The sequence below is a fragment of the Leguminivora glycinivorella genome, chromosome 9, assembly GCF_023078275.1.
Source record: "Leguminivora glycinivorella isolate SPB_JAAS2020 chromosome 9, LegGlyc_1.1, whole genome shotgun sequence".
In the NCBI taxonomy this organism is placed as follows: domain Eukaryota; kingdom Metazoa; phylum Arthropoda; class Insecta; order Lepidoptera; family Tortricidae; genus Leguminivora; species Leguminivora glycinivorella.
The window spans coordinates 23582274-23605610 of NC_062979.1; the positions used below are offsets into that span (position 1 = coordinate 23582274).

General features: G+C 39.9%; 1 protein-coding gene across 1 annotated transcript; it reads left to right on the forward strand.

Annotated features, from left to right (window-relative positions):
* The first annotated feature begins 1728 nt into the window (after positions 1–1728).
* LOC125229357 lies at positions 1729–23337 on the forward strand. The gene is made up of 5 exons (XM_048134178.1): positions 1729–1767; positions 8359–8523; positions 17326–17475; positions 18715–18842; positions 23274–23337. Exons 1-5 carry the CDS (start codon positions 1729–1731, stop codon positions 23335–23337), a joined length of 546 nt encoding a protein of 181 aa, XP_047990135.1.

Genomic DNA, 23337 nt, shown 5'->3' on the forward strand with positions numbered 1-23337 from the left:
AGCTGACTTCACTAAACTAAAACATAAGATAGAAGTTATTTAGAAGCGTGTGAGTCAAAGTCCAACTGGTTCTGATAACAAAAATATAAATAATCAAACCAATGGAACTAAAAACATCTTGACATGTGGAATACGGCGTCTGTATTTCTTGGATGAAGAGAAATATCAAAATATCAAATTTGTATTTCGCTTTGAAATGTGGTACAGGAGATGTTCAAATATATTAGAATCTCACTGATTGTTCAAAAAATTTATTTGTAATGACATCCTCCCCGTTACGGACTGGTAAGAATTTCACATTTCACCATCCTCTTCCTCCCGTGCTTTGGTATACGGGTTCAATAGTGACGTGGGCAACCTATCACTGCAATATCACAATGCTGTTTTCTTTCAACCCCTTAATTACTAACGCCGTGTCTTGCGTGAGCGACGGTCGCGCGACCGTCGTACGACCGTCGCCGTCGCGTCTCATACTTCCATATCGATAAGGTTTGATATCGTATGCGTCGCATCGCCGTCGCGCGACCATCGCGCGACCGTCGCCCACGCAAGCCACGGCGTAACGCCGTGGACGATCGTCGCGCGACCGCCGCTGTCGCGTCGCATCGCACCTATCATCGATAGTTCAACGACGTCACCCACCTAAGACAATTCCATCACAGTATAATAAAGAGTACTATCGTACAGTATGGCCACTCCCGCTCCCCGTTGAAAGTGCCACCCACCCCCTCTCGGTTACCTCACAGCTACCGCCTGTCAAAATCGCGAACAGTCGACCTGTCATAGCTTAGAATAGTTAGAATGTGTGCTAGGAACGCGCCTCTTTCATATATTTGATCGCCAGTGTCCGAGATGTGTTTCCATAGAAATCGAAGGTTTGATTTCTCGCGCCGCGTCGCATCGACGTCGCGCGACCATTGTCCACGCGAACCTCGCGCGCTGAAACTTGAACTGTTTCGTGTGCTTTGCTTAGAGCTACTTTGGCAATGAGTTTATGTGTGTTTTCTATAATTATCTTACATTCAAAAACGGTACTTCTTCCACGACCAAATAGTGTCCACTGAGGATTTGCGTGTTTTTCCGTTGTTGCACACTGTATGCCCCTGTAATCATAGGCTTCTTATGATATGGCGGGCGTGGATTTTGACAGTCCGTCACATTTTCTATAAATACTTGATAATTTTCCTGGAACAAGAGTTTTTTCAACTATAATTGAGTGTAATCTTCAGTTGTAATAGGCACCGGAGCACAGTATGATAAGGAGTACTATTGTACAGTGTGGCCACTCCCGCCCACGCTGAAATTGCCGCCCACCCCCTCTCGGTTACCTCGCAGTTACCGCCTGTCAAAATCGCGAGCAATCGACCTGTCATATTTCACTCATACAAGCATAGTACGCGTTCACCTACACGAGCTAGGAACGCGACTCTTTCATACAAGTATTTAATCGGCAGTGTCCGAGGTGTGACCGGAGTCTCAATTTACATTGAGAATTCGCCAGTAACAAAGTGACAACTCCTTAGCACCTTGCCTTTAGTACCGTTTCGTAACTAAAAATTGGTAACCAGCTTCGAAACGGGAAAAAAATCCCAATTCGTAACTGGCTTCAAACTGGGACTTTCCCATTATCGATTTGTAACCACGTTTGCTAACCGGCTTCGAAACGGGAAAAAGAATCCCGTTGTAACTGGTTAAAAAATGAGACTAAATCATTACTGATTTGTAGCCATGGTTGGTAACCAGCTTTCAAACGGGAAGAAATATCCGGTATTGTAACTGGTTACAAAATGGGATTTTTTTGCCCTCATGAATACCTGATTTATTCTAATAATGCTGATCAGTAACTCGGGCCCAATAGAGTACGTAACCAGCTACAAACAGGGAATTGTGTATTCCCGTTCTGTAGCCAGTTACAAAACTTAGTTACCAATCGGTACCAAGCTGGCCCAATATGTAACCGGCTACAAATCGGGAATATTGATTCCCAATTTGTAGCCAGTTAGAAAACATAGTTACCAAATGGTACTACTCTGGCCCAATACGTAACCGGATACAAAATGGGAATCAAGATTCCCGGTTTGAAGCCGGTTACGAAATTTCGGCTACCAAACGGTACTAAACCGCACCTTGGAAGCTGTGACCTATTTCACAATAGTGACAATTGTCACCCGGCAGTAACACCACACCTCGGACACTGGCGATCAAATATATGAAAGAGGCGCGTTCCTAGCACACAGTCTTAAGCTCGTGTAGATGAACGCGTACTCTGCTTGTATGAGTGAGATATGACAGGTCGACTGTTCGCGTTTTTGACAGGTGGTAACTGTGAGGTAACCGAGAGGGGGTGGGCGGCACTTTCAGCGGGGAGCGGGAGTGGCCATACTGTACGATAGTACTCTTTATTATACTGTGGTAACACTTCGCCGTTCATTGCCTGTTCAACAAGGAAATATTGACGCTAAATAACAATGTTACTTATCAACCCAGAAATATGAGTGTGCACGGGAAAACGTCCCACTTTGTCGATTGCTATAAAGCCGCTTTCTCAGTTTATTCATATAAAGATACAAGTAAGTAGTAAGATAAATTTAAATTTCAATGTGTAGACATATTTAAAGAAACATGTAGTAGCTTCAAACTGCAGACCTTGAAGTGTATTAATGGACTTCATTCAGAGAGTTAAAATTTATAAAACTGAGATTTTTATCACTTTATTTACATGAACATATTTACATAATTATATAAGAAACTAAAACTAAACTTAAAAGCTAGCTAATGTCTAAAATAGGCCCTTGAGGCATTGTACCAAGGATACTGGCGACATTTCCTCGCTGTATCGCAATGCTGATACGTTGTGCGAGGAAGTCGCCAGCTCTTCGGTCACCAGTTACCTCAACCAGACGCTTCGCGATTTCTGTGAACAACTTGTTCGCGCTGGGGCCCCATGGACCTAGAGTTTCTACACCAAAGGGTACAAAAAGGTATTCTTTGCCAAGACTTTTGTATTTATTACGTTTCAAAATTTCGGCACTTTCTGCACTTTCTTTATAAAACTTAACTAAAATTTGTTAGAATATTTGAGAATATTTGTTTATGTGTAATGAAAATATAAGTAGTTTTTTTTTGTAAGACAGGTTAGAAAATTGTTTCGACTTTTGTATTTTGTTAAAATTTGTTGGTTTGATATTCTAATTGAGGAAACTGTAAGTCTGTAATGTAATTATTCAACTATGCTAATGTATTATATAAGTGACTGTTTGTTTCTAAATAAATAAATTAAAATTAAATCTCGCCTTAATGGTAATTGGTATCCGACAAAGTGGGACGTTTTACTAAACACACTCACAAATAGGCACAAAATTGTCAGTGTGTAATGTACTTATTAAACTAAATAGTTAAAGGAAAACATAAATATCACGCACTAATTTACTCAACAGATATCTATAGTATTATTTTCATCACACTCGCTGTTATTACATGCCATTTTTTTATGTAGTCGTCATCCCTATCACAGTATAATAAAGAGTACTATCGTACAGTATGGCCACTCCCGCTCCCCGCTGAAAGTGCCGCCCACCCCCTCTCGGTTACCTCACAGTTACCACCTGTCAAAAACGCGAACAGTCGACCTGTCATATCTCACTCATACAAGCAGAGTACGCGTTCATCTACACGAGCTTAAGACTGTGTGCTAGGAACGCGCCTCTTTCATATATTTGATCGCCAGTGTCCGAGGTGTGCTGTGGTGAAAAGCCCGAAAAAGTACAGATAAATACTCACAGAACGCCCATTACTATTTACAACACAATAAAGAAGTACAGTCAGCATGTAATCGATGCGTTTCATTGTACGCTACCCAGTAATCTAAACTAACAAGAAATTTTAAGTGAAAAATGGCTTGATAATATCTTAAAAATAATGACTATTTTGAACTAGTTTTTTTTTTATTCAAAACATAATCTGACAACATGCACATTCACGTAATTACAAAATGATAATACCTGTACTTATAAATATTACAAAAAAAAACTGCACAACAGTTTAAAATGCCATTATAGGTGTCACCATCACGTACTTACCTCACGTGTAAACTTTCTCATTAGGGTGGCTAGCCGAATGGCACAATCGCTCACGAAACGAAGCGCTAGTAGATATCTATCTCTATCGCGCTTGCGTATTGGCGCGACAGAGTCAGCGGCGTATCGCTTTCGTTTGGCGTCGGAGAAATGCCATTCGGCTACGGGGCCATTAGGGAACGTAGCCAAATGCACCCACGCTTACGATAATACCGTTATCGCCTACCATAAGTAACCTAACCAAATAGTGTGATCTCATAGTATAAGTAATATTAGTACCAATGTGATACTGAATTTTAGAATTTAACTGTATCTGTCAACTTGTAATCTGTTGACAGCGCCATCTATGATTACTTTTACATACTAGTCCAAATCCTAGACGGCTTACCTCAAAGATCGCATGTTCCCAGTCGATATAGGTCATTAAAGAGTTATGTAGTTCCCAATACCGCCGATAGATGGCGGTATTATCAATAGTAATAACGTCATGCTAATCCCTTAAAACTGTATAACTCTTTAATGACCTATATCGACCGGGAACATGCGATCCTTGAGGTAAGCCATCTAGGATTCGGACTAGTATGTAAAAGTAATCATAGATGGCGCTGTCAACAGATGACAAGTTGACAGTATCTTAGCTTTTAAACCTACACTAAGTTAGTAGTTAACTACATAGGTACCTGCACAAAGAATCTCACAAAGTGTTTTTTTTTTTTTAGTTGTCGAAGTCGTGAAATTTAATTTCTCCTGCAAAAACTTTTTTTTATGTATAACTTCTTTTTCCATTTTCTCTTTTTATGTTCGCGTGTGCGGTGACACGTATGTGTGTACATCTTTTTATTTTTGTTCTATCAATACCTGTGAGTTCCTGTAATTGGCTCTTTGTTTCTTATATTTGTTGTATTATCTGTGTAAACAGCTGTTGGTACTCCTTAAATAAATAATAAATAAGCGTGACCGTTGGGAGGAGCTTGCTGGGAAAAGGTCACCTTGGCGAACTGCCATCTATAACGGTGTATTTGAAGATAACCGCCTTAACCTTAGATGAAAAGCACCAATTACTAAAAGCATAGATTCAATATAAGAAGATCATACTATCCCATACATTAAAATGCGACCGTCTACGAACGCGCATACACTACACCACACATAGATGGCGCCACAAAAAATGCCTTGTTGCCATCGATTATTTGTGGATTGGCGTTAAGTGTCACTTTCGAGCCATAAATCAATGTCAAAAGTGACACTTAACGCCATCTACAAGTATAATCGAAAGCTACAAGACACTTTTTTTGGCGCCATCTATGTGTGGTGTAGTGTATGCTCGTTCTTAGGCGGTTGCATTTTAATGTATGGGATGGTATGATCTTTTAAATTTAATCTATGCTAAAGGAGAGACCTAAGGCCTCCTACGTGTACACCATAGAAGAATAAGTAAGGGGACAGTTGCAACTCCCATACATCAGTAAATGCGGGTTATTTGTATAGGCATAGTTAAGTGACATCTAGCGACAATCACGCGTCAATCAGGAGTCAACTAGCGTAAATTATCAACATCAACGATTGTCATGAGACAAGTAGGAATTTTCATTTCATTTCACCGCTGGACCAAGGTGTCTCCCACAGGTCTCCACAATGATCAACGGTTTCCAGCTATATTAACCAAACCGTCAGATCTGTCATTAAATTCGTCATTTCGGTCACTTAAAAAGATATATAAAAAAAAATAAAAAAAAAGAGTCACCTTTCCGTGATCGTTATAACGTATTCTAACGTATTCAGAAAAATATAATATATCATTTCTCTGTCTCCAAAAAACTTTGCCTACCCAACCGCGGATTTTAGCGGCGCGTAGCAGTTTTGCGGTGCACATGCCCTTAGTGTGTTTAACTTGTCATTTTTGTCCCCTTTTTGTCCCATATTCCATTGAATATGTTTCATACCGTCAAAGCTTCACCTGACAATCTCGCTTGAAATAATTATTGCAACAAAGCAAGCATTTTTATAATTTTTTCCAATTATAAAAGGGCATTTTCATTTGGCCGGTTGTTTTTGTAAAAATGTATTCTATTTGTTTATATAGCTTGTAACAGCGAGATCATTATTGAGATAGGATCTGTATAACCCGAATTAAAAACACATAAACTCGTTGGGCCACAAGTGAACAATGTGAAATTTAAATATTATAAATATATTAGGGGCTGGTGACATGATGTTTCGTTCAACTTTTATTTTATATGTGATTTTTACTCACATTTCGGAGATTCGCACCGCTGTAAGTTTTTAATTTAAATATTTTAAAAAGAATTTTAGACATCCCTTTATTAAAGCGAACACAATGATTTAAATGTCGATTTAATTTTAATTTAGTTTTATTTGTAGTCTAATTTGTACCTACTTTATAAATTTAATTCTACTATATTTCAAGTCAAAATTGAAAATTAGCGAATGGAGGTGGAGCTCGCTATATTCAACAATAAAATAAACAGCGAGGAAATGTCGCCAGTATCCTTGGTGCAATGCCTCAAGGGCCTATTTTAGACATTAGCTAGCTTTTAAGTTTCTTATATAATTATGTAAATATTATGTTCATGTAAATAAATAGTATTATAAAATAAACATAATATTATGTTTGAAGCATAGAGGAATAAGTAACTGAAGAATTGTAACTGCATCACAGACCAACCCCTATAGACATCCATTACAAGACGACTCGCGGTCGCCAGCCTTCCTAGTATTTGCACTGATATAAGCGCGGGCGCTCGCCGTGCCCGATCAGTAGCGACCAAGTAACAGACCCGAAAGCAGCGCGTGTTTTTCGCAGTAAAAAAATTGAAAAAGGGTATTTTGATGTCTTAAAGATGTCCACCTGTAGTGTGAAATGGTGTGGAAAGGTAACAAGAAGCTCAAATTTAAAAACAGACGTCATTACATTCCACATAAAAGTCATATTTATAATTTATTCAGAGCCGGCATAGGTCAACTTACATTGGCCATCTACGCGTCAGTAGAGGGACAGTCCCTTTCATCTGGCGCGACTGCCCGCCGTCCTTAAAACGGCCAATCACAGCGCGCTTAACACATTCCCGCCCGCTCCTCGCACCCCTGGCACTGGTGACTCGTATCGCGAACAAAATATACAAGATTGCTACTCTATAGGAGGTTCTCTGTGAACTGCATACATCAGTAAATGCAAGTTATTTGTATCATGCGTCAATCACGCGTCAAATAGCGTGAATTATCAGTACCACTACTCGATACTAGGTGTCACAGTGTCTCGTCTACCAAAAATTGAATATCAGAACAGCTTACAACTTATATCACAAGCTGTTGAAAACAGAATACTGATTAGTACTATTGTATTATTAGCTAAAAATTGGCGAGCATTAGACTTTTCGTTCGTCGCGACATCTATTGACAAGTAGCAGTACTGATAGATAATTCACGCTAGTTGACGCGTGATTGACGGGTGATTGTCGCTAGATGTCACGTAACTATGCCTATACAAATAACTTTTATTTACTGATGTATTGGAGTTAAAACTCTTCTCTGACTAATTCATCTATGGTTTGAAGTGAACATGATTATGTTATGTACCTATATACAGGAGTTATTGCCTGTACATTAAGATCGTGTTTACATAATTATACACGTAAGTTTGTATAAAATAGTCTGTGTGGTGACGGGTTAAGAATTTCACCACCCCCTTTCTTCCCGTGGGTGTCGTAGAAGGCGACTGTGGGATATGGGAAATTGTGGCGTAGGCGAGAGGCTGGCAACCTGTCACTGCAATGTCACAGTTTTGTTTTCATTCAACCCCTTATTTGCCAAGAGTGGCACTGAAGCTTTAGTAGTTTCATGTGTTCTGCCTACCCCTTTATGGGATACAGGCGTGATTGTATGTTGTTGTATTTTATGTATGTTGTATAAATGCTTTCGCACTTCACATTTGCAGATTATTATTATCATTACCACAGTTTGTTTCTGCAATAAAACGTAAAGTTAAAAATTTGAATTATGTCTTTAGTAAGTACTTATTTCCTAAAGTTAACAATATAGTTTTCTATTATTTTGTTGTAGATACTTGAGTTTTGCATGTACTAAATTTAAATTGTTACAATCAACTTCTGAGTAACATAACTGTTATTATTCATTAGTGGAAACTGTGTGGCTTGTAAATGTGTAATCTGATTTTACTATATGTATTGTTTTGCCTGTTTGTTTCTCAAAAATAAATAAATAATTGTACCCACAATGGTTTAAGATTATTTGATAATTTCAGAGAAAATTACAGTTAGTAGTAGATAACGCGACAGAATGCCGCCGTCCACAGCCTCCGTTCGCCAAAAGACGCATCTGGTTCGCCACCTTCAGCATTCGCAGACAGAGGAATACTACCTATCTTAGCGGACATCACAAGATCTTGGAAGACGTGCCTTTTGAAAATGTAAGTAATGTAAAATACCCTATAATAGACGGTGATGCTATTATGGACAAAAAAAATCCTTAAAAAGAAGTATATAAAATTATTTTCTAAAAACTGACGGCAATATACAATAAACTAGAGTCATAGAGCTGCTTAATTTTGAAGTTTCATTTAATTCGGTTATTTCTGAACGATTTGACGGCAAGATAAAAATCATCAGTTTACTGAAAAGAATAGATTTAGATTTAGATTTAGATTTCTTTATTGGTAAATTTATAACCAAATATACAGGTCAACAAAAATTTGTACATTACAATGTGTAATACAGTTCATAAACAATTTATATACTCTTTATTACAGTGTTACAACCAGAATAACATATATAAGCATAGGTATTATGGATTTTCGGGACAACGACTCCTTTTGAGGAACTCGTTGATGTTATAATAAGCAGACTCTAATAACATTTTTTTGAGTTTGCTTGTAAATATAGCATCGGAAGGTGATTCTTTTATGTCAGTAGGTACACAGTTGTATAGATTAGGGCCGACAACGTCTAGCATCGCACGGGCCTTCGCTAGCCGACGGCGAGGGGGCACTAGTAGGTCACGTCTGCGCGACGGTCGATGGTTTATTTCGCCGTAGGTTTTATAATTTTTTAGGTTCGAACGGACGAATTTGCATGCCGTTAATATGTAAACACAGGGCAGAGTCAAAATACGGTGCTTTTTAAATAACTCCTGCGCTGGGTGATCAGCTGGTTTTCGGTCAATAATACGTAAAGCCCTTTTTTGCATTTTGAACATCTTGTCTCGGCTAGCAGATGTCGCCCAAAGATCAACACCTTGTATTAAAATGGAGTGGAAATAGCCAAAATAGGCTTTTCTGACGTTCTCACTCGTTAAGGTTGGTGCCAATCTTGAGAGAGCATAGCACGCCGATGACAGCCTGTCACACGCGTGGTCAATGTGCGGTGTCCACGTCAGCCCGGAGTCGATCACGAATCCCAAGTATTTGGAGGAGTCCGTTTGGGGTACAGGAACGTTATCTGCTACTATATTAAGTGGTAGGTATTTTTTTCGCAACTTAAAGTGTACAATATTTGTTTTATTTACGTTGAGCAGCATACCGTTGGATAAGAACCACGAAGCCATTTGGTGCATCACTTGACATAACTTTAGTTTTAGAGAGTCTACATCTTCTGCGTTTACTATAAGACAAGTGTCGTCGGCAAACATTACGTATTCCGGGATATCACAAGCTGTTGAAATATCATTCACCAGGAGGAGAAAAAGGTTGTTTCCCATTATGGAGCCTTGAGGGACCGCACAGCTTCCTATTGGATCGAGGTCAGATTTGGAACCGAGAACGTAGGTGCTCTGTTTGCGGTCACTCAGGAACGACGCTATGATATCATGGAAGCAGCCTGAAAACCCATAGGAAGATAGTTTGGCGAGAAGCAGCGCAGCGCAATATCAGGAAGAATTCTTAGTAATGTTGCTAAGAGAATTGAGTTCATGTATATATAAAATAATAAAAAAATAATATTCGGTGTGAACTTGAATGAGTTTTACTTACTGCATTAAACATGAGATAAGGTATAAAACATACTAGTTTGTTGCTCCAAAGATATAAATAAATAGTGTTTTTTTGCGAGTGTCCATAACTGGAACCCGAAAACTGCGTACCTCCTATGATGGACAAGGAACAATTTGCAAAACCAAAATTTACAAGAAACAATCCTATGTTAATATAACCCAAAAAATTTCATTTGGATTGAGGTATATAAAATTTACTCATTGAGTATCAGTTTGCTTTAAAAGCAAAATTTTAAACTTATTTCACTGTCCACAAGGGCAGATCCATTACTGGAGAACTGCCGTTCATGACTGGAGAAAAACACCTCGTTTTAATTTGTTATCTATGAAGAAACCAATAGGAGTATCTATTCTGCAATAAGCTTGAAATGTAAAAGAAGGATAAGATATTCAAGCTTTATCACGCTTAGCGGTAGAATTTTTACATGTATCAGTGAAATATCAACAATACGCAAAATTTTATCTTAAACTGTCCATGATTGGGTCCGTTATACACTCTTACCTGTACCGGCCTAGTCGAAGTGACAATCGTTTAGGCTACGCGACGATCGAGATGCCATCTGGCTCTGTTGAGCCACTAGGTACAGATGTTGTAGGAATAAAAGCTCGACCACACATGCGCGTTTTGACTTTGAGAGCAGCGCAATAGCGGTGCGCCGGACGGACGCAGGCGTTGCGCCCAGCGGCCGCCGGCGGGAACTAACGAGCGCGGATTGCGCGCGCATTCCACTACGCTATCAAAACACTTTATGTGTGGCGGAGGCTTAGCTACGATACGCTTAAGAAGCGTTAGCGGTTGTGACAAAGTTAGACGACTTTTTATAATTATACTAATGACAGTATTGACATTTAAATCTTCAAGAAAAGAGCGTACACCCATCTTAAAGGCCGGCAACGCACCTCCAACACCTCTGGTGTTTCGGGTGTCCATGGGCGTCGGTGATCGCTAACCATCAGGCGACCTGTTTGCTCGTTTGCCATAAAAAAGGCGCATGATTGGCCTACTAAGACTACTTTCTCATCATCATCATCATATCAGTCGAAAGACGTCCATTGCTGGACATCGGCCTCCCCATCATTATCAGTTTCCTATTGTCTTTCACCATAGATTAAATATAAGAAGATCATACCATCCCATACACTGAAATACGACCGCCTAAGAACGCGCACACACTACACCACACATAGATGGCGCCACCAAAAATGCTTTTGTTGCCATCGATTTTTTGTGGATTGGCGTTTAGTGTCACTTTTGAGCCGGCAACGCACCTCCAACACCTCTGGTGTTTCGGGTGTCCATGGGCGGCGGTGATCGCTTACCATCAGGCGACCTGTCTGCTCGTTTGCCTCCTATCCCATAAAAAAAATCGGTGTCCAAAGTAACACTTAACGCCATCTATGATTATAATCGAAAGCTACAAGACAATTTTTCTAGTGGCGCCATCTATGTATGGTGTAGTGTATGCGCGTTCTTAGGCAGTCGCATTTTAATGTATGGGATGGTATGACCTTATATTTCATCTATGCTTTCACGCAAAGAGCATTGAATCACTACGTTTACGCTTTCACGGAACAAACCGAGATCTTTGTAAACCCTGTCACTACTTTAAAAAAAACTTGTATCTTCATCTGTCAATGAAAAGAAAATTGTAGTAAGTATGTATGGAATGCATATTGACTTACTGCGTTTTAACTTTGAGGAGCAGCGTGAGATACGAGATTTTTTTAAAAGTAGTGACGATATACAGGAATATCTGTTAGAGGTTTAATTTAAGTCCATAGTATAATTAGTATAAACCTTCTTATTGTAATCCTGGCCGCCTAGCGAGTACAGATGACATATCAATATTGATTGACATTGTTGTTGATTTTCTATATTCCTGTATCGTGTGCTAAATATATTCTGCTATACATTTTATTATAAAGTGTGTTTAAATGTAACCCAAACATTAGGTTATGGGCAGTGTTTCATAGTTTACCGTCGTGTGCATAGTTTACTAAAATGTCGGAAAGTAACAATAATAATTTTCCTCACTGAAAAATTACGTCGAATGGAAATTTATTATCAAAAATGCGTTAATTCACGACAATTTGTGGGCCTGTGTAATCGGCTACGGTGAGGACGACAAAACAACGGCGCAAGTGAGAAAAAGATCAGATGAAAAAGCAAAATCAAAAATTTGCTTGAGCGTTGACAGATCTTGTTTTGTACACTTGATGTCGGCGGAAACGGCAAAAGAAGCCTGGGATGCGCTGGAACGTGCGTATGATGATAAAGGTCTCGGGTCTCGAGTGCGAACACTCCAGAACCTGTGCGCTGTCAAACTTGAGAACTTCAACAGCATGGAAGCTTACGTCAATGAGATTCTATCGCTTGCGCAACAGTTAGCGAATATGAAGAAGCAAGTTGATGATGAGTTTCTTGGTGCGCTGATGCTCAAGGGTTTACCGGCGGAATACGAGCCCATGATCATGGCACTTGAGCATTCGGGAGTTACTATTACGGCCGATCTCGTCAAAACTAAACTGCTGCAGGACCAACGGTGGACTACTCGTGGAGATTCGAGTGAGTGCTTGTCTTCTATGAGAAAAGGCGCTGCTGCGAGTGACTCCTGGACGAGAAAAGCGCAACAGCACAAGGCCGAGTCTAAAACGAAGGAGAGTCCTGGTCGTAAGAGAGAACCGTGGTGCTGGAAATGCAAACAAAAAGGTCATCTGAAGAAGAACTGTCGCAGTGACGTCGGTTGCTTGGGATACTGTGATTTGTCGGCATATAGTACTAGAACGGTGTCTGGATCTTCGTGGTATGTGGACTCGGGAGCAACGAATCACATGACTAGCAAGCGCGATTTGATAACAGACTTTAGATCGCAGAGTGGATACATCACTATTGCTAATGGAGATAAACTTCAGTGCACAGGTATAGGTAATGTTAAGTTGTCGGATGATGCGATGTTAACTAACGTGCTGTTTGTACCTAAGCTGTCTGTTAATCTCATATCTGTTTCTCAATTGATTAAGAGTGGTAGTACTGTTTATTTTGATACTACTGGTTGTACAATTTCTATGTCGAGCGATGTTTTACTTAAAGCAAAAGACGTAGGAGGTGTGTACAAACTTCATACCTGCAGTCTAAGGGCAAACGTGACTATTAGCACTTCAACTTGGCACAAACGTCTTGGTCACTTGAGTGGCAACAATATGAGGCTTTTGAGGCAGGGACTTGCTAATGATATTAGTTTTCAGGACGACCCTTGTAAAGATGTTGCATGTGAGGTTTGTTGAGGAAAACAAGCGTGGTTTCCTTTTGTCAGCAATCCTGAGAAGCCTGTGGCCGCAAATCGGTTGGATTTAATCCACACGAATTTTTGCGGGCCATTGCCGGTGAATTCGCTTGGAGGCAAGAGGTACATCCTGACATTCTTGGATGATCATACGAGGAAGGTGTTCGTGTATTTCCTGAAGAATAAAAACGAGGTGAGTCAATACATGAAAGACTTTATTACTCTAGTTGAAACCCAAACTGGCGATAAAGTGAAAGCCTTGAGATCTGATAACGGGACCGAGTATGTGAACAGAGATCTTGAAATTTTTTTCAAAGGTAAGTGGATAGTCCATCAGGTGACAGTGCCTTACAGTCGACAGATGAATGCAGCTAGCGAGAAGCTGACCCTTCTGGAAAAAGTAAGATGCCTGTTATATACATCAAACCTAGATCACAAATTTTGGGCTGAAGCTGCTCGTATTTAATAAACGTGTCTCCTTCAAACCGGCTATCAGGAAAGACACCTGAGGAAGCCTGGACAGGGACGAAAGTAAGCTTGAAAAACTTACGTGTGTTTGGCTGCGAAGCTTACGCTCACGTTGACAAAGTAAAGCGAAATAAGCTTGAACCCAAAAGCAAGCGTTGTATCTTTCTCGGCTATGAGAGTAGTGGATATAGGCTGTACGATTTGGCGAAAAATGAAGTTTTTCGTAGTCGTGATGTTGTTTTTAATGAAACAATTTTTCCAGGTGCCAGTGGCAAACGATCTGTGGAAATATTCTTCCCTGCAAGCGGCAATACTACTGTTGAAGAGTGTCACACGGAAGATCAGCCCGTGGTTGAGCTTGAGGCGGAGATGACATTGCTACCAAATGTAGATCATCAGGTTGAGGCGGAGAAGCCGACAGAACCTGAAGTTTGGATTGAGGCGGACGTGCAAATGCCAAGTTCATCTACTGATACAAGTGGTGCTCTACAGGAGCCGGATGGTGATGGACCAGCCTATAATTTACGATCAAGAATACCGAGATGCACTGTAGCGTCGGCACTCGTGGTAGAGGCAAGTGAACCGACAACTGTTAAGGAGGCCTTGCACTCGAGTGATAGCAAGCTGTGGCGACAAGCTATGCAGGATGAGATCGATTCATTTAATAAGCATGATGCTTGGGAGCTTGTTGACAGACCGGCAGGCAAAAATATTGTGAAGAATCGGTGGTTATTTAAGATAAAACGCGATGCTAATGGAAAAATAGCGTGTTATAGAGCACGATTGGTTGCGAAAGGGTTTACCCAGAAGTTCGGAATAGACTATATGGATACTTACTCTCCTGTGGTGCGACATAGTTCATTGAGAATGTTGCTGTGTCTTGCGGTCGAGTTAGATCTGAAGATTGATCACCTAGATTTTAAAACTGCCTTCCTGAATGGCGATTTGAGTGAGGAGATTTATATGACACAGCCGGAAGGATTCGTCCAAAAAGGCAATGAGCATAAAGTCTATAAACTCAAGAAGGCTGTGTATGGATTAAAGCAGGCGTCCCGCGCCTGGTACGAAAAGGTAAAGGAAGTTTTACTCGCTGAGCAGTTCACGCAGAGCAAGTACGAGAGCTGCATCTTCAGTCGCCGAGTGGGTAAGCGAACCATTATTATCGCACTTTACGTAGAGGATTTTTTCGTTTTCTACAACTGTGATGAGCTTGCTAATAAGCTACAAATGTCACTGAAGTCCCATTTCACCATAAAAGACTTAGGTGAAGTTAAACATATGCTGGGCATTAAAGTAGATCGCACTAGTAGTGACTTAAAACTTAGTCAGAAAAACTATATTGAAAATTTGCTCGAACGTTTCGGTATGAAAGATTGCAAAGTTGCAAAGACGCCCTTAGACGTAGGTCTGAAGTTTACTGATAGCGTTACTCACGATAGTAGCTTACCATATCAGGAGTTAATTGGTAGGCTAATGTATTTGTCTGTGACCACTAGACCTGACATTTCATTTGCTGCCAGTTTTCTGAGTCAATATAATAGCTGTTACACTACTGAACATTTTGCTGCGGCTAAACGTGTGTTACGTTACTTGAAAGGCACAATGAATTTAGGTCTTGTGTACAGGAAAAGTGATGTTAATGACAAATTTCGTGTGTTCGGATTTACTGACGCCGATTGGGCTAACGGAGCTGATCGTAAATCATACACCGGGTACATGTTTAAACTAGGTCGGAATGTCTTTTCCTGGGGTTGTTATAAACAATCATGTATCGCACTATCGTCTACCGAGGCGGAGTACATAGCTTTATCTGAAGCTGCTAAAGAGGCGGTATACGTCCGTGCGGTTCTTGCTGAGTTGACAGGTTTTTGTAGTACTGTTACTCTGTATAGTGATAACCAATCTGCTGCTAAGCTGGCCACTAATCCGGTATTTCACAAGCGCTCTAAGCATGTGGACATTCGTTATCACTATATTCGCGAGACGATTGATAATAAGATCATTGAGCTTACTTATATGCCTACTGAGCAGATGACTGCTGATATATTTACTAAAGCATTGATGTATTATAAACATAAGTCATATGTTCAAGACTTGCTAGAAGTCGTCCAAGATTAAGAGGGCGTGTTAGAGGTTTAATTTATGTCCATAGTATAATTAGTATAAACCTTCTTATTGTAATCCTGGCCGCCTAGCGAGTACAGATGACATGTCAATATTGATTGACATTGTTGTTGATTTTCTATATTCCTGTATCGTGTGCTAAATATATTCTGCTATACATTTTATTATAAAGTGTGCTTAAGAGGGCTTTCGTGTTAAAAATAGTGAAATCGCAACCGAGCGCTCGATCATACCGTGTGTGGTATCAAATTAAAGGGCTTTGCGAGTAGTTTATAAATATATATCACATTATAGGACTTTTTCTACTTGGTCTAACAAAATATGAGAAAATGTCCAAAAGTGGCAATAATTGTACCGGTGAAGGCTCGTTTTCAAAAAATTGGCAAATATCAATAATAGCAATTTATAATCACTAAGGCATAACAGCAATTTAAGTAAACGTCGCAGATTAATTTAGTACAACACTTACTTCGATGTGATGTAGATTTTCAAAGAAATTGTCACTTAATTTTAGGTAATTTCTGAAAAAAATTGAATTCGCCTTAGGCTAGTTTACTCTTTTTCAAAAACTTAAAATATAAATCTAGTCTGAAATGATTGTGGTACAGGATATACGAATTATAAATTTACCCGTTTTAATATTCAAAATTGTCCAAATTTTACAAATAAGATCGACTGATTCAGCTCTATACGTGCGTTTTTCTAAACGTGCATAAGAGAAAAATTCATAATTAATTTAATTAGTTAGTTTTCAAAAATCTAGTCTTATAAAAATCAAGATAATAAGATGCTCTAACTGGAACTTGAATTAAACAAATCTATTGGATAACGGAAAGTGTAGTATTTCACCGACTAAAACTATCAATTTTACATTCTTTTGACGTTTTTTTTGAAAGCAGCCTTAAATGTAACCCAAACATTAATATCAGACAACTGAAACTGATAACGTGAGCTCAAGGGTTTTAATAGCCTTGGTCGTTTAGTTTGGTTCGGGGCAAGCATAAGTGCGTTTTCACATTATCCGATCCGATATCGGATGTCGGACCGATATCCCATACATTACAGGCGCCATCTTGGATTTTTTCTATTGAAATCCTTCCGACATCCGATATCGGATCGGATAATGTGAAAACGGTCTTACAATTATACTAATTTTATAAATGGGAAAGTGTGTGTGTGTCTGTTTGTTTGTCCGTCTTTCACGGCAAAACGGAGCGACGAATTGACGTGTTTTTTTTAGGTGGAGATAGTTAAAAAGATGGAAAGTGACACAGGCTACTTTTTGTCTCTTTCTAACGCGAGCGAAGCCGCGGGCAAAAGCTAGTTATTGCTTAATTTGTGGTTTTCAGTTCACTGTGGTTAATATTGAATTAGAAGCCTCCGGAAAGGAAAGGATTATGGTCCAGTTAGAAAAGCAGAGTTGCCACACTTGGCCCGGTAGACTATTTCTGGTCCTGGGAAACTTCCAGTATAATAAAGGAGACTGTCTAGTAAAAAAGGTAGGTTCCACTTTTCAATTTATTCTGATGGTGGTGGGAGCACCACTGGCTGCTATAAATGTTATATAACATGGTGTGACAAGGACAGGGCGATATGGAGCCTTGACGCGCAGTCCCTGTCACACACACCGTGTGTGGTGTGCAAACAGCTAATTGTGAGCGCACCATAAGCCTAGTGGAGGATTGCAGACACTTCATCACCATCCTCCTTGCATTATCCCGGCATTTGCCATGGCTCATGGAAGCCTGGGGTCCGCTTTGACAAGTAATCCCAAGATTTGGCGCAGGCACTAGTTTTTACGAAAGCGACTGTCAACCCGAAGGGTAAACTAGACCTTATTGGAATTAGTCCAGTTTCCTTACGATGTTTTCCTTCACCAAAAGCGACTGGCAAATATCAAATGATTTTTTTTTCTTAAGAAATAAACAGTTAATATATAAGACTGTTTGTTTCTTAAGAAATAAAATAAAATAAAAAAATCAAATGACATAATATTGTCTTCGGTTAAATCGCGTATAATGAATTTAAAATACATCCCGACGTTTCGTGTGATACTATACAGCACGACCACGGATGATTTTATTAATTCTGATGCGGTACAATTTCACGAAAAAAAATGTACTTTTTTGTACTGACGTTTAAAAAAAATGTACCCTTATGATTTTGGAGTTATATATAGTGTGGTCGTGCCAGGAAGTACCACCTATCTAGCACGACCACACCCCATGTCAAAACTCCGAAACCATGAGGGTATTTTTTTTTAAAAGGTAAGTACAAAAAAGTACATTTTTTTTTCGTGAATTTGTACTGCAACAGAAATTTAAAATCTCATTAAATATAGTGTGGTCGTGCCAGGGAGTACCTACCTAGCACGACCCCGGGCCCTATGTCGAAACTCCAAAATCATAAGGGTACATTTTTTTTAAACGTCAGTACAAAAAAGTACATTTTTTTTCGTGAATTTGTACCGCATCAGAATTAATAAAATCATCCGTGGTCGTGCTGTATAGTATCACACGACGTTTCGATCTCTTTACAGCGTTCGTGGTCTAAAGCTGTAAAGAGTTCGAAACGTCGGGATGTATTTTAAATTCAATTCGAGCCGGGGTTCGAACCCGCGACCTCTGGATCGAAAGTCGCACTTACTTACCGCTAGGATACAGCGCTTCCGATTTCAGACACTTATGATTGTCAAAAAGTTTTTGATTGGATTTCCGTAAAGTGGTTCTACTTTCTAGGGGTTCATCGGGTACGACAGGATAGACCTGGACAAGATATTGCGACAGTACCCGGGCTGGTACAGAACCGGGAAGTTTCTGGAGCGACTGCACCTGGTCTACAATGGGACTTCAGTTTTCTGCCTGGAGTATGGTGTTTCCGTGCGAAATGTCAAATAAACATGTTATAATCTTACCATTTATTTCATATCCAAAACCTACAAACCATCATCCTTTTCAAAGTTCTAATATAATTGTCCAGTCTATTTTTGAAACAGTTCACTGACGGCGCGCTAATAACAGTTTCTGGTAGAGAGTTCCACATATTAACTATGCGATTCGGCAGGAAGTGTTTCTTAGGGTTGCTAGCACATGGAGGTTTGATAAGCTTTTTAGAATGCCCTCTTAGTTTTGAGTTCTGGCTTAGTATATATAGGTCTTTCATATTATTTACATTGTAGTGTCCAGACAAGATTTTGTATGTCTCAATGAGATCACCACGCTTTCTTCTATCCTCCAATGATGTAAGACCTAATTCCTGAAGCTGTTCGTCGTATGGCTTATCTTTCAGTGAAGCGACCATTTTAGTAGCTCTCTCTGGACTTTTTCCAATAGTGTAATATCCTTTTTGAAGTACGGGACCATACCTGAAAAGCGTATTCAAGCAAAGGACGCAGGTATGTCTTGTAAATCCCAACAAAAAGATTCTTAGTGATCACATGGAATGCCTTTCGAATCATATACAGCATAGAATTTGCTTTCTTCGTTATATTGGTGATATGCGTGCCCCATTTCAGGTCATGCGAAACAGTGATGCCCAGGGTGGCTAGCCGAATGGCAAAATCGCTCACGAAACGCTCACGAAACGAAGCGCTAGTAGATATCTATCTCTATCGCGCTTGCGTATTGGCGCGACAGAGCCAGCGGCGTATCGCTTTCGTTTGGCGTCGGAGAAATGCCATTCGGCTACGGGGCCAGGGTGGCTAGCCGAATGGCACAATCGCTCACGAAACGCTCACGAAACGCTCACGAAACGAAGCGCTAGTAGATATCTATCTCTATCGCGCTTGCGTATTGGCGCGACAGAGCCAGCGGCGTATCGCTTTCGTTTGGCGTCGGAGAAATGCCATTCGGCTACGGGGCCAGGGTGGCTAGCCGAATGGCACAATCGCTCACGAAACGCTCACGAAACGAAGCGCTAGTAGATATCTATCTCTATCGCGCTTGCGTATTGGCGCGACAGAGCCAGCGGCGTATCGCTTTCGTTTGGCGTCGGAGAAATGCCATTCGGCTACGGGGCCTGGTCTCTTTGACTGGTAACAGCTTGCAGGGGAACAGAATCAATGTTGTAACCTAGTTTCGGGTTGGTTTTCCCAATGTGAAGAACTGTGCATTTGTCAGGATTTAGCGATATGAGCCAGTCTTTAGTCCACTGGACTATGCGGTCTAAGTCACTTTGGATAATGTTATATAATTATGCTCGCTATATCGTAATCCTGCAAAAGGATTCATATAGGAGGTGCAAGCACAAATTGCTCGCCCTTACAGTTGGTCAAAGGCGCCTAGCCTTCAGAGATAACATACACTAGAGAAATTTCGACGGGTACCTCGGCGGTCGAGGTGGTGTAGCGGTTTATCACGTCAGCCGCGTTAGCTGGAGACCCGGGTTCGATTCCCGGCTTCGCCACCAGTGGGCTTGATCGCTTTTTCTTTAGTGTATGGTATCCATTTCAGTTTATAAATGTTTTTTTTTTCAGAATTATGAAAAAAAACATAAAAGAAAACCGAGCACCATGGTTTTTTTCTAAATATCGTCACTACTTTTAAAAAATCTCGTATCTCACGCTCTTCCTCAAAGTTAAAATACCATTCCATACATACTTACTACAAATTTCTTTTCATTGACAGACGAAGATACAAGCTTTTTTTAAAGTAGTGACGATATGTTTTTCTTTCAGACGGAGAAATAATTCGACAATAACGGTTTCTCAGCAGTAGTTGTAACGTGTTTCAATAACAACGTATATTTTAACTCGATTAACATTCAGTATACAAACGTCTATTGGGGAATCCCCGATGCGGCGTGCAGCGTGGAGAGGCGGTGGTGTTGCCAACAGTAAATAGTGATAACTACCAACTACAGATTTCGTAAATGCTACTTTTATAAGACCAGAAAAACTTTAAAGTTATTTGATTAAATTCGTTTAATACTCAACATTAAGTCTAAAAAACCATATAAAAGTATTAACTGCTTTGCAAATCTTGAGATTTCATAGATTAGAAAAAAAACACACTCCAGAAAAAAAACTGTTTTTTTTTTCACGTTTTTTTTTTTCATGTTTTTTTTTTCAAGCCAGAAAAACACCGTTTTTTTGCAACCCTAGACTGGCAGAAACGGCTAACAGCAAGATTATCTATGGTGTTGGAGGCTCGGATTCACTTTTGACCGTCGCACCACAGCAGTAAGGACGTATTGTATATTTTCCGTAGTTTAGTATAAATCAATATTTAATTGTTGCTGATGTTTCGCAGCAAGGTTGCTATCTCGAAACAGAAGATGGTGTTCTTATTATGGACTAGGCTTATTCGGTATAGATATTTTCCCTCGACATGCCAGGCTGGGAAACTGTGTATTTGTTTGTTCAAGTCAATATCACGGAGGCCGGAGAAACCCTGGAAAGGATATAAAAATGAAGTGAGAACGTTAGGACGATCAATTCTCCATACAAACGCTCTCGACTATTTCCTCCCTGGTTTTTGAAGATAAAACGTTATTGATTATGGCGCAAAAAATGTGTGGTATTCAAAATTAGTAACAATTAGCCGAAAAAAAACTAAAAAGTCCGACGTAGACAATTTTATTGTTATTCAGATTCTCAAATTTCGTAACGATTCAATTAAGTTTTGAAGGAGGAAACAGTCGAGAGCGGAACCTCGATTTTAAAGATTTTTTTCGCAATATCTTTTGACTGAGTTGTTGTGAATAGGCAATGTTTTTTCGATAAATCTAGTTACCAAAAAATCAAAATAATTTATTCAACAAATAGGCCACAGGGGCACTTTTACACATCACATGATTTTTACAAGCTTTTTTTATTTTTTATCTTGTTAGTATTATGTTAGTTTGGGTCAAAACGTAGAAGCTAAACTTGACCCACTTCCCGGTTTCTGATTGATCTGAAATTTTGCACACATATGTAAATCACGTGACAATGCCATATTATGGTATCATGGAGCTGATCTGATGATGGAGCAGAAAAGTGGTCATTGGAACTCTATTATAAAACGTCGTATCCCCATCGAGTAAGGGGTTTTTAGAAACGCCTCGGAAAGCAGCAGATGACTGTTGAAAGAAAGGTACAGTCGGCCATAAAAGCTTGAACCAAAAATGTAATTTAGCAAAAAAAACTTATTTTTTGTTTAATAGTCCTTAAACTTGTTTCGTGAGATTAATTATGTAAAGTCGGGTGCAGAGAGATACAGTGCAAGGAGTGAAAAACTTGATAATTCCGCTGCAAGGATGGAACAAACCTGAACCACAAGATCTGATATGTTCTAAATTCATATTACTAATGGTTACATTCGGATCCCAACAGTCGTGACCCGGCAGCCGCCGCCCAGCGCCCAGCGGCCGCGACCCATTGTCGCTGCTGCCATAAGCTTTCGGATAGCAGCGGCCGAGACCCAGTCATCAGCGACTGCCACGGCCAGTAGTCGAAGAGAATTCAGTGCTAACAGCTTAGTTGCGCATTCCAGTCGTGTAGCGAACATTAACCATGTCAGACAATATAAATAAACGAAAGTGAGAACTCGTGAAGAGACTGCTAGAGGACGAAGAAGATGATGATGAAATAATGTTGCTCTTACTATCATCAAAACCGGCCAAGAGCGTGTCGGGCCACGCTCAGTGTAGGGTTCCGTAGTTTTCCGTATTTTTCTCAAAAACTACTGAATCTATCAAGTTCAAAACAATTTTCCTAGAAAGTCTTTATAAAGTTCTACTTTTGTGATTTTTTTCATATTTTTTAAACATATGGTTCAAAAGTTAGAGGGAGGGGACGCACTTTTTTTTCCTTTAGGAGCGATTATTTCCGAAAATATTAATATTATCAAATAACAATCTAAGTAAACCCTTATTCATTTTTAAATACCTATCCAACAATATATCACACGTTGGGGTTGGAATGAAAAAACATATCAGCCCCCACTTTACATGTAGGGGGGGTACCCTAATAAAACATTTTTTTTCATTTTTTATTTTTGCACTTTGTTGGCGTGATTGATATACATATTGTCACCAAATTTCAGCTTTCTAGTGCTAACGGTTACTGAGATTATCCGCGGACGGACGGACGGACAGACAGACATGGCGAAACTATAAGGGTTCTTAGTTGACTACGGAACCCTAAAAAGGAATAAAATTGATTCATTAAACACGTTGAGTCGAGAATCATAAAGCGGTGGATTTTTAGCAATTAATTCAACTAAGAACTTGTCGTTTTCATCGGGATTATATTTCTGGATTTGTAAGTTGGTTGATAATAAATGAAATTAAATGGATTTAACGTCGTCATTGGCAGCCCGGGCAGCGCGGCCATGCTGCCTCCGGAGCGGCTCGGCGGCGCAGCCAAGGTCCTGCGGTAG

Excerpts from the sequence above, each read along its gene's own strand:
- LOC125229357 (XM_048134178.1), top strand. The coding sequence starts at position 1,729 with ATGGTTGGTAACCAGCTTTCAAACGGGAAGAAATATCCG. Across the intron at positions 1,768-8,358 it reads CAAACGGGAAGAAATATCCG|AGAAAATTACAGTTAGTAGT; the intron begins GTATTGTAACTG and ends TGATAATTTCAG. Across the intron at positions 17,476-18,714 it reads GAGACTGTCTAGTAAAAAAG|GGGTTCATCGGGTACGACAG; the intron begins GTAGGTTCCACT and ends TCTACTTTCTAG.